Here is a 12,216-nt window from a genome sequence, read left to right on the forward strand (position 1 = left end):
GGCTGGCACTTCTGAGGTTGTAAATGTCAGAAAATTATTCACATATTAGCCGCCCCCGAGTATTAGCCGCACTTCCGGGTTTCCACCAAAATTTTTGTCAAATTGCTGCGGCTTGTATTCGTGAAATTACTGTAAGTTAATTCAAGTAATTTGGATTTGGCATTTTTCTTAACCAAAGACAATTATAAAACATAAGGAAAGTTTTTACATAACCTTTTCTTACCACCTTTCTAACTTAACTAATAATAAAACTAGACAATTGATGCACTAACTGGTTATGACAGTATGTCACTTCCTAACATCAATCTATTTTTATGCCATGTTGTTGGACTGCCTAAGGCCACCACTGCTGCTTTAGCATTTCTATTGAAATCTTATGAACTGTAAAAATTGGCTGGCAGAGTGTAAGCAAAACAGTGCAAGAAGACAGTGAGTAAAAACAGTTCATTGTTCAGTTACAGAGAGTTACATCAATAGTTGTTTAGGCTAATCATTTATACATCTAAACCCCTCCCAGCACTCCACCCCAGACAAAAATGAGAAATCCAAACTTAACACAACATATTGTCCTCAACAGTCTATTTTTCCCACTTTACAAAAACCCACAGAATTTTAATTCTGATGTAGGAAAAACCCATCTTTTAGAAAGCTGCTATAGTGTGTACTAGTGCATTAGTGAAGCTACTCTCCTATCACACACTTACCATTGGTTTGCATCTTGAGCAGTCCTGAGATTAAACTGAAGCTTTTGACTACCAGGAACCCACCTAACCTGCTGCACTGCTAAAAAACATTCAGTTCACTGGACCAGTTCTAGTCTGGTTGTCACTCTCACCAAATATATACAGTGATAATTAGCTTCTCAATACCAACTGTTTTCACCTATATGTGCTCCCACTGTACACATGCTCATCAATGCTGAAAAGAACCTGACCTTATCTTGAAATTCAAACACAGACATGTAACCTGACAAGTTAAAACTCATCAAGTTTTAACTGCTGTTGGGATATAAATTTCTGAATTTGACAGTAATAATTATAGAAGTGTTTGATAGTATCTGTGCATACATTTGAAATACTTCTCCCACAGAAAAGAAAATAGCCACTAGTTAATTCTCCCTCTAATGAGACATCAGTACTTATGCATTAGCTTTTCTTGTAATTTATATACGTTCCATATAGAAAAGGGCCTAAAAATACGGACAGCAAGATCAGAATTCAAAAATGTTTTGGTGACTTGAAAGGAGTCCCCAAACCCAGTAAGAAGATTTAACTAAATCATAGGAACAGCATATCATATCCTTCTGTGGAAGGATATGGAAAGTGGAAAAAGTGTAGCTGAAAAATGGACAAGGCAGGTAGAAAATTCACCCACGAAGGCTGAGCCACTTGGTTTATTCAATCTAGGGGGAAAAAAAATCTGGGTGGTAAGGCTGGATATCTGTAAGTTTGAAAGGAGGAAAATGTAGTTATGGAAGCTGCTATAAAGAACAGACTGCTCAGGTGGTCCCAATTCCTTGGGCACTTGCTATGTTATAAATGCCTTTCTTTAAATATATTATACAAAAAACCCCATTACTGCTTTCTTTTCATTTCACCTTTAAACAACATTAAACAGATCAATGATTCTGGCCCAAATGCAGTGGTATTTGTAGATGGCTGAATTCCTGACAAAGTCAAGTGACTATCGTATGTTTGACTGTAAGATTTAACAATTAACATACATACCATGACAGCATAACTCTCTAGGCAAGCAGTATCAGAACACTAAAATTTATCTTTGGCTATACATTGGCACAGTTTATTAAAATGACAATGGATTATCATAAAATACCTGGAATTATGAAATTATTTATATTTTTATTGTATATATATTTTCCATATATAGATCTTATCTATAAAAAGTATGCATTTTAAAATACATACTGTAAGTTTTACATATTTCTATACAGGTACAAACAAAACCAAACAGAGTATACTTTATGAGTTAAAACTACAAATGAGTCTACCTCAAAATTAAATTTTGTGGTCAAATACACAGTGACTGGGTATAGCAAAGACTCTCTGAGGGTAAGATTAAATATCAGGACAAAATGGTAAGTACATTGGGTCAGACAGTGACTAACTTACAGTGAAGGCTTTTTTCATGTTTACTGTTAGCTATGAGTTCTTCATACTACTCAGATGAGTCACAGCAATATGAGTAACACATCAACATGTCTTGGAAACAGTAGCTCAGAACAACAAAACCATAGGAGGTCAACAGCATGCACAAGTGGAGTGTACATTTGAGACCATTCAAATTTATATTTAGCAGAATAGCCACAGAAATTACTAGGTAAAAATATTATATCGTTCTGCACATTCAGATTCAATCACTACATTATAACTTTGGAAATACAGTTTGAGCCACCACTGGCAATATTTAGGTGAAGACTACTTTGTAGCTCCCAGTCTTACCAGAAGCCCCTACTGAAACTGAGGACTCTGGCTTCAGACACATTTGTTACACAGCTGAATGTCTCTAAGTACATGTTCTGTCTCTATCTGCTACATCATCCTGAGATTTCAGGTTTTGCCAGTAATTTATTAACCTGGATGAATTTTACAGTCAGGCAGTACATTCAGTCTAAGATACCTGGGTTTTTCAAAAGACAAAGAGATTCTAAAATGATAGACTATGAATCAGAGACCCAATCTATGAAAGCCTCTGTGGTCATACCCAAGCCACTCAATCCTTATAATTTTAGTGAAAGTCAGCGGCATGGTCAAAAGCTAACAGATATAGAGAGCAGAACAGTAGAGCTTTATTAAATAATAACACTTTGTTTTGAACAGATTGAAAACATAGTTTTAAAAAACTATGAGGGATCTCTCAGAAACTCCCAATGGACCTTCTATAACAGAGGATTATAAATAAATACTTCAAATCCCAAAGATATTTTCCACTAGGTAAATGCAACTGTGCCGTTTCTTCTGGTTTTCAATGATTTACAACTTACTGCTTCTCATGGGGGTGGAGAAAACCCAGAAGACAACCATGAAGTTCTGGTACTAATCAGCAGAAGTTGGGAACTTCAAGGTGCTTGCCTTATGGAGGTGGCCATATAAATTAAAGATGGGTAATCCTACTCAGTTTACAGGAGCTAAATGCACTTGTGAACTGCTGTGACATTTCAAAGTGGCACTGACCATTTACTGGAGGTCAAATCCTCAAACAGTTTTCAGGTCAGAATATAAATTAGCTTAAGGCACTACTTCATAAAAGTTTTTGCCTATAAAGTTGCAGCTTCACTTACTAGGTGACAAGTAGAGGAGGAGCATGCTCTCATTCAAAGCAGATAAAATGTTTAAGTCGGCTGGTGATGCAATTCAGAAGTAAACATACCTTTCCACAGCCTGTGCATCACAAGACTGGGAATGCTAATCTCCTGGAACAGAAAACTTAGACCACCTGTCGGGCAAGAACAACCCATCTTCTGCAGATAAAGGGCAAAGAACTTGAACACTAATGACTTAGCTAGTAAGTAGTACTAGCAAAACTTTGATAAATGAAATGCAAGTTTTGTAAGATAACATGTATAAAGCACACTTTGCACAGTGGAGACCTGAATGTGACTAGGGAACATTTCTCTTAAAGGGAAATAGCAATGAAACGGGAGTTACATCACCTAAGCACACAAGCTTCATATAAAGTATCTATTTTACTGTCTCATTCCAGCAGATGAACTAGTAACTCCTGCTGACTTCTGATCATCATTATTTTTTAAAAAAATATTTAAAGTATTCAACTTCTACATAAAGCCCTGGAGCCTAGTTCAGTACTAGTTCAGTAATTTTTAAATTATTATGTTCCTGCTCCTTAAAAAAGGGAGGTGAGGGGAACAAATCTCACCTTAAAAATCCAGTCCAGTTTCAAGTAAAGAAACTTGAACATAACACCCATTCAGATATCCTGAAAATAATACAAAACTCAGTGTCTATTGTGACCCTTGTCAGGAAACTCCACATTTGGTGTAAATTATATTACTTGTTTCCAAGTGATAAAAACACTTTGCTTTCCCTGACTAAAGAACTAAAACAGTGAGAGTTACAGTCTTTAAAGGAAAAATGTGTGGAAGTTGGGAGTAACTGCTTAGACTACTTCAGATGTATTAAGTACAATAATATTTCTGTCAGGAGAATAATAGATTTTCCATACTATTTTATCTGAAATATGCTATTAAAAATTTCCAAAGGTCCTTTCCCTGTCCATAGTACAAATACCCCAGATAGCAAGAAGTTCTTCAAAAATGGACCTCAAAATGAAACAATTTATAAACAAATCAAGTTCATATTCACTATAATTCCAAGACAGGATACAAACATCCTCAGCCCTTAGCATATCAATCCTGTCTCACAAAGGAGGAACTGAGACTATACTAACACACGGTAGAAGAACAGAGTGCAAAAAGGAAATAAAACCATCTCGCCAAGCTCCAGGCTTTCACTGTTAACCACTGGAATGACAAACCAAGAATTGTTCCAACCACAAAGCAGACAATACAGTACAACTTGCAACTTTTATTCTAGTCTCACAACTGCATTCACAGTTCAAACAAAAACAGGAAGAGTTTTTAAAACCAAATGCACTAAGTTATACACTTACAAAGTACATATTTCAGGGAGATGAATATAAGAGTAAGTTTTCAATATTAAATTGAGTAGTGTGATTCTGATAGAATTAAAATCAGGTTATGAACTACAGTCTCCATCTTCAAACATCATATTTAGTTTTATGAAGTTGCTCTTCACAAACTCATAAATTTCCTGCCAGTCTTAAATGGAATTTATGAAAACCATCCTTCCATTTTTCTAAATATTTTCCATTTACAATACTGGGTTTAACAAAACCCCCAAATATTCTTCAAATAGTCAATTATGGAATCATGCAATTTCTCAAAACTATGTTTTAAAAAGAATATTTGGTTCATCTTCTAATTACAATATGCATATTTATTAATTTAACAGTTACAGATGCTTAACATCTGATTCTCCACAGTGAAATTGACTCTGTTTAAGATCTGTAGTTTCAAGTATTAACTTTTAACTACAGACTGTGCATCTACAAACCTAATCCAGCTCTTTAATTTTAAGACAATTAGAGAATTTAGAAGCATTCACATTTCAAAATTTCCAGATTATCACAAGAAAAGAAAACCTAGCTATGCATCAGACTTTTCTAGCAGAATAAAGGGCTTTCTTGCAACACATTTTGAAATCCCAGAGAAAACAGCAGCATTCTTTCAATGGTTGATGTCTGACAGACACAAGACAACAGCCCAAAAAAGACATTTCAGTGTGTAGTTCAGTCCTTGGTGAATGCCATGCACCAACAGATTTAGCACTTACAGATTTGCTATTAATGTATTAGAAGAAAAATTCATTTGTTACTGCAATTTTGTTCTCAGTACTCACCCTCCTGTTAAGTGAATCTTACATGTTACCACTGAAGTGCTCAATCTCACAAGGATTTTAATAGCCAAGATGCCTACTTCAAAGGTTATCATGCATGTTTGTTCTCATATCAACTGGTTTCCCACACCTTGAGTATTCGCTCTTTCCTTAAGATTGGCTCAAAAATGTCAACAGGACTCCTGGCAATCTTACTCAAATCTTTGTAACAAAGTTATCTGCAACCATAATTTAAACTTTACTTTAACCCTCACATCCTCCTCCACTATGTTATTTCTTGGCTGCTGCTGGTTGCAGGATCCATCCTCAGCCACAGGAACTCGTTTTTCATTTCTGGGTGTGCTATCCTATAAGCTGTACAATACACCACATCCTTCTAGCAGTCCATCAATTTGGGCGAGGCTCACACTGAAGCTTCAATGTTTCCTGCCTCACTGACTGCAACACATGTTTTCCTTGCACTGACAGATGCAACACTAGTTGCAACCACAACTACTCACCATCCTACAATCCTTTTTCCTAAACTCCCTGTCCACCACCTATGAGTTGTCTCAGTTTTTCTCCACAGGTTTCTTTTACCCAAAAAATGCTACTTGCTGTCCTTCTGAATATCTTTCAGTTTCTTTCTCCAGTCTCTTTCTCACCTCCATCCTGCAGTATTTAATTCTTGCATCATGAGCTCACAATGACAGCTTCCAATATAGCTGTTGCATTTTCAAAGTATACCTGTCACATGCCCATGATTTGGAAGAAGCACATCAAAAATGATCAAGACGGACCTATTCCAGAAATGTCTTTAAATCTTTTTCACTATGAAAACTGCAGTGAAAGTTACAGCTCCAATTCTGTTAGTGTCAAAAACGTTGTATATAATGTGCACGGATACAGTTCTCCCCCCTTCACCATGCTCTACCAGTTTACATTCAGTAAGTCTGGCATTTTATAGTTTTGATTTCAATTCTGCACAGCAGGAACCAAATCTTTAGCTCTAGTTACGCAACTTAACCCATAATTGGGAACTATTTCCATCTTCTAAGCACTAAAATACTACAAAAACTCAGCCAACAGGACAGGTATGCAAACTTCAGCATAACTCTGCATTCACCTGTTTTCTCATCCTTATTTGACACCTTACTTTCCAACAGTATATAGGTTTCAAATACTGTTCTGTGACATTAAGCAATTTCATTAATGTTCCAGCCAATGTCTGAGTAAATAAGAAACATTTTAGCTGTACAATCACTTGTTCTATGACAGTATTTGAGCTCTTACCTTAGTAAAATTATTCAAATGACCTAGTTTTCTCATATTTGACACGCCCTGTAATTTGGCCACATTTTGGAGAATCTCTCTCATATTATCACAAGGATCTGCAAAAGAAAAAGGAGCATTAGCAGATACAGTAAAAGAAAAAATAAAAAAAGAAAAATCTAAACATACATTCAATATGCAGTTTCATAAACATAATTGGTACTCTTCTGGTCTCAGATATGGATGTAGAGCACTTTTGCTCCAAAAAGCATCAACCTGATTTTATGCTAGGGACCAAAACCAGTCATACTTGAGTTCTGTAGAATAAATGCGAAAGAATGGAAGAGCACCACTCTCACTTTAAAGCAGATTTTAATCAGTATCTTAGCTTTGCAGTTGACAAAGAAATCCATTTAGTATCCGAAAGGTCAATCCCTACATCTTGTAAGTGAACAGCTTTACCCTCAATCCCCTTGTAATTTAAAGGCAAAATAAACTGAAAACAGAAGTTAAAATATAGCATGTTACTGACACACCACATTATTCCTTTTTTTCCCCTCTAGACAAAGGGTTGGTGGGATTTTGGAAAGATGAGACCTTTTTTCTGCTCTCCACACTAATTACTTTCCACAATGGTGCTTTAAATAGAGGGCTAGGCCTTTCCAGTGACATGGGAAGTGAACTACAGGGTAAACAAAAGGCTTAAGAACATCTTCTTTCTTCTTAAAGATCCACCATCCCAACAAGAAAAGACGAACAAAAAAAGCCAACCCACAAACCACTATTCACACACCAACTGATGACCCTGCATTCCGCTAGAAAAACAGAAAACTAGTACCATGATGAGAAGAGACACTCTTGTCCCACTTTTGGAATTAAGGCTGAAATTGAGGCAGAGTGGAGCAAGCAGCATAGAGTGGGGCTGGGCCCAGGGAGCTGCACAGGGAGCTACTCTAACACACATTCCAAAAAGTTCTGCAGGTGGTGGTACTGTGGCAGGGCAGTTTTTAAAGGGACATATTTAATGAAGGATTCTCATGGAGTTTTAGATTAGACACTGAGGATAGGTATCAGCAGTTTGAGATAAATGAAAAAATCAAGGCTATCCTGAAGATGTAAACTATTGAAAGTAAAACATTACCAAAAAGAAGAAATACAGTAATTTTACGACTATAAGGTGCACCGGATTACAAGGCACACTCCGGGTGTTGGCAAATTTCCGAACTTTTGCTGATATGTAAGGCACACCGGACTATAAGGCGCACATTTTTTTTTGCGGTGAGGATCTGCCTTTGGCTCCCCCCACGCTGTTGCTGGCCAAGGCCCCGCCTGCACTCAGCTGCCATGGCACCGCGGGCCTACCTGCACCTGGCAGCCGCGGCCCTGCCAGCTCCCCCCGCGGCTCACGGTTCGCACTTCTGGGTCGGTAAATTTCTGAACTTTGTCCATATATAAGGTGCACTTGCAGGTTCGGGTCAAAATTTTAGTCAAAAGGATGCGCCTTATAGTCGCAAAATTACTGTAACTACATTACACAAAACGAAGTCTTTAGATGAAGCCTAAACACCAGACATCTAAAAACAGCAAAGATAGTTTTTGCGTGTGGTGTCCCACACTAACTTTGGTAAGAAAAATGTGCCTCATACTGCAGAATGGAACAGCTACAGCTGAGTTTGTGGCATATATACAGTCTTCTACCTTCCTGCTCTTTTTAAAAGTGTGTTTGTGTATTTACTGTTATGCAAAGGAAATCAAGCACTGGAGATGTAAAGAAAGCATCATCTTCACTACCTCTCTACAAACCATACTTTTATATCACTTCCTGTACTTTAGAAACTTAGACAAATTTAGAAAAGCAAGCAATCTTACTAGGATATATCCAGAATGTGTTTGGACAGACAAGACCTGTATTTGCACCATCATCAGGAATCAAGACATTATTTAAAATTAGGACACTTACAGGTAGGCACCCCAATTGCAGTGTACAAACCTTTCAACACACTGTAGTCAATGAATATTTTGTCTATCAGCCAATGAAATCAAATGCCATCAGCTTGATTAGCTGCTAGATGCCTACTCAAGGTTAAGGTAATCAAATGTATTGAATACGGTGTTAAAAACGAAAGTCCAGCACATGTAGAGACATGCTACTGTCACACCATTTAATTCTGGTAATTTTCAACAAAGGATCAGTGAGATTTTGGGAAGACAAGGGATGTTCTTGAACATAGGCATCAATTTCTATTAGCACCAGCTTGATGCAAAAGATCCTTTTCAACAAATCTACTCACAGCAGATGCAAAGTCAACCATCAGACACACAAGTATGGACACAGATATCTTGCACTGCTGTGCAGTATGCGCAGTAAAACCAGATATCTAAAAGCTTTGAATTTAAATTGGAATATGAGCATCCCTAAGAAAAAAGAAAAAAAAATCTTTGGCATGATTACAGGAATTAGAGACAGTGAGAATCTTACTGGATCTATACCAAGAGTGGGATTCCTCTGAATAATTTGCTTTTCCAGGGCTTAACTCAGTTTAAGAGGTTTGCAATAGCACAAGCCACATAAAATTGTGGAATGGTTTGGATTGGAAAGGACCTTAAAGATCACCTAGTTCCAAGCCCCTTGCCATTAGGCAAGGAATCTTTAACTAGATCAGGTTGCTCAGAGACCTGTCTAACCTGGCCTTGAACACTTTCACTGATGTGGCACACTGAAAGCAAGTAGTTTGGATTGTTATGCCACTACAAATAGTTTGTATCATATGTGGGAATTTCCCTGGCTCTCAACACTTTTGGACCTGTAGAATTCCCCATTATGCCACAAGAAAGATCCCAGGTGAGCATTTTCAGAGCAACATAACTTTCCAAAGTGACTGAAAGTACATTTTTAATTTTGAAAGTGCAAATGCCTACATATGCACAATAAACTAAGCTCACCTTGTCAACAAGAAAGACTACGGCACTAGCCCAGAAAACTTCCTGTACAATGGCAATGGAGTTTCTTATCTGGCTATCTCATAAAGCTGGCATTAACTCAGAAGGACCTGAATTGTTCTTTGACAAAAGGCAGTCAGTTTGGATGTGAAGAAATAAGGATATGATGATACTACAATCTGCCATATTAACAATTCTGTAGCAATGACAGATCTGTATAATAAGGACACCTAAATAAAATGTATACTAAAACCTTTTTCCTCTATTTTTGCATGAAAAGCTGCAGTTACAGCAGTTTTTTTCTTACCATGCCCTCTTTCAGTTGAGGAAAAACTCATTTATAGAGACTGAAAAATTTGAGGAAAGACATGTTTGTGGTGCTTAGCAGGCAGTCAGGTATTTCCCAGCAGCTTTATTAGCAGATAAGTAATTTGAAGCAAACTGGGGAACTCCAGAGCAAAAGCTACAAAACTGTGAGAAAACTGAGAACATGACAGACATTTCCACTACTGCACTGAAAATATAAATACAGCAAGTTAGCTGTCTCACTGTTCAATCTATTAAAACCAATACTGCTGCAGAAAAATAAGACAGTAAAGAAATAAACACCCTTTCATAGTATATGACCTCAGAAGGAACTAAAATGACAGAAGCCTTTTTGGTCAAATATTGCCAGGTGAAATTTTGTTTCAAATTTCAGAAGAGATTTCTCACAAAAAGTATCCTACAAAAAATTTAACAAAATAACTGTGCCATACTAACTACAAGGAAAGACTGGCTATCTTGTTTTTCCTTCTTCTGAAAATGCATCATACATTACAAAGAAGTAGAAAATGTGTATTACTTACTGAAGTGTGACTCATTTTTAGTAAAAGTAAAGCCAGTAAGGAAGGTAGGCAGGCCTAAGAAAAAATTTCATGTCACAGATGTAAAAGAATTTAAACAAACCAATTTGACTACACAAACAGCAACTCAGACTTTTGCTAGTCTGTCCCTCACATTAAAATGGGCTTGGAAACAGACTAAATACATTCTGGATTCTAAAAACCAAACCATGTGGCTTTCCTGTAATCACAGATCAGAACCAGCACTGTCTATCTTCCTGTCACAAAATCTTACAAAGGCACTATAAAGTACTGAGTAATGCAGAAATTGCAAAATGCACAGTGTAAAATCACAGACTGATCTTCCAAAGAAATATCACAGCCTTAACATTTCACTGTCAAGGTTAACAGTTCATCTGGGTGTTGAGAAAGATTTTTTGTTGTCCTTTCATTTTGTCTTTTTTGTCTTGTTTTGTTTTTAGGATCCAAAAGAATCACTGACTTTAACTCTTCGGTAAATGGCTCATACAGGGACTGAACTCAAAATCCTGGTGTTACTACCACCATGCTCTAGCCCACTGAGCTAAATGGCGCTGTATGCATTAAAGACGCCAGTTCATATCACTGTTGTAGTGATTTCTTAGCTCTTACTCTCTAGCTCCTCAGAAGTTCCTGTTTTGCATATAAAACAAAACACCAAGAAGAGACGCTTCTTACTAAGACCCCCTCAAAAGTCTATTCTTTCCTGAACTCACTTCATTTATTACTGGTATGCTGACTCTTACTGAGACAAATTTCTTCACCAAAAGGGTTATCAAGCACTGGAACAAGCTGCCCAGGGAAGTAGCTGAGTCACAACCCCTGGGGGTAATTAGAAGATGCACAGACGTGGCGCTTAGGGACACAGTTTAGTGATGAACTTGGCAATGTCAGGTTTATGGCTGGACTCAATTATGAAGGGTCAATTCCAACCAAAATGATTCTATGATATCCAGCTGGCCCACAGCAACAATTAAATAGCTTCACATTCTTTCCCATGGTGCTTCTGAGGGTGGAGCTCTGCAAAATGACTAAACTGATCTTCCAGCTTTCTTCTGACAAAAGATGCACAACCCCTTCCCTTACTTTCCTTCCCTCTCCTTTCCCACTGTATAATACACCCTTCACCTTTACACTACTTCAGCACCCATCTTCAAATTCACAATAAAATTATCTTGTCAAGTATCTCAACAGAATCCTTTTCTTGCTCAAACTGAATACTAAATTCTTATAAAACCCACTCAGAAGTAGCTGCGCCACTAAGCCATTCACAGGTAGAGTGGTGGAAATAAGACATACCTGTTCCACATGACACTCAGTAGAAAAAAAGGCACCTTTTTTTTTTACCTGCACTTTACAACTGGCAAGTTGTCCCAATTACTGTATACAAAGCCACTTTGTTCAAATGTCATCTAAAAACTTGTTGATACATACAAAACTTGCAAGTCAGCCCACTTGTGTCCTGCAGCAACAGCTTAGCTTACTCATCATTTATTCTCATTTTCTCTCTGTCTGCTTTTCGTTGGACAGCAAAAACTTTGAAGTGGCAGTAGTTGTTCTGCTTACTCCTGTTACACGAAACACAGTTTCCCACCCACAATTCTTTGCATTAACACCCTGTACATAAAATTATAACCTTTAGCAAAGAGTAAAGTTAGTGTTTTTTTAAAATTCTACCCTCAATAACTCCATGGTTCTCTGTGCCTAGA

At 37.3% G+C, this 12,216-nt stretch overlaps 1 protein-coding gene across 1 annotated transcript in view; it reads right to left on the reverse strand.

The window, feature by feature from the left end:
* Positions 1-12,216, reverse strand: part of RICTOR (RPTOR independent companion of MTOR complex 2) — an 82,305-nt gene that overhangs the window by 57,819 nt on the left and 12,270 nt on the right. Inside the window, exon 3 of the mRNA XM_033085183.1 lies at positions 6,726-6,823. Coding sequence (XP_032941074.1) covers positions 6,726-6,823 — 98 coding nt within the window. The remainder of the gene's footprint in view (positions 1-6,725; positions 6,824-12,216) is intronic.

The sequence above is a fragment of the Catharus ustulatus genome, chromosome Z (genome assembly GCF_009819885.2).
Source record: "Catharus ustulatus isolate bCatUst1 chromosome Z, bCatUst1.pri.v2, whole genome shotgun sequence".
Classification (NCBI taxonomy): Eukaryota; Metazoa; Chordata; class Aves; order Passeriformes; family Turdidae; genus Catharus; species Catharus ustulatus.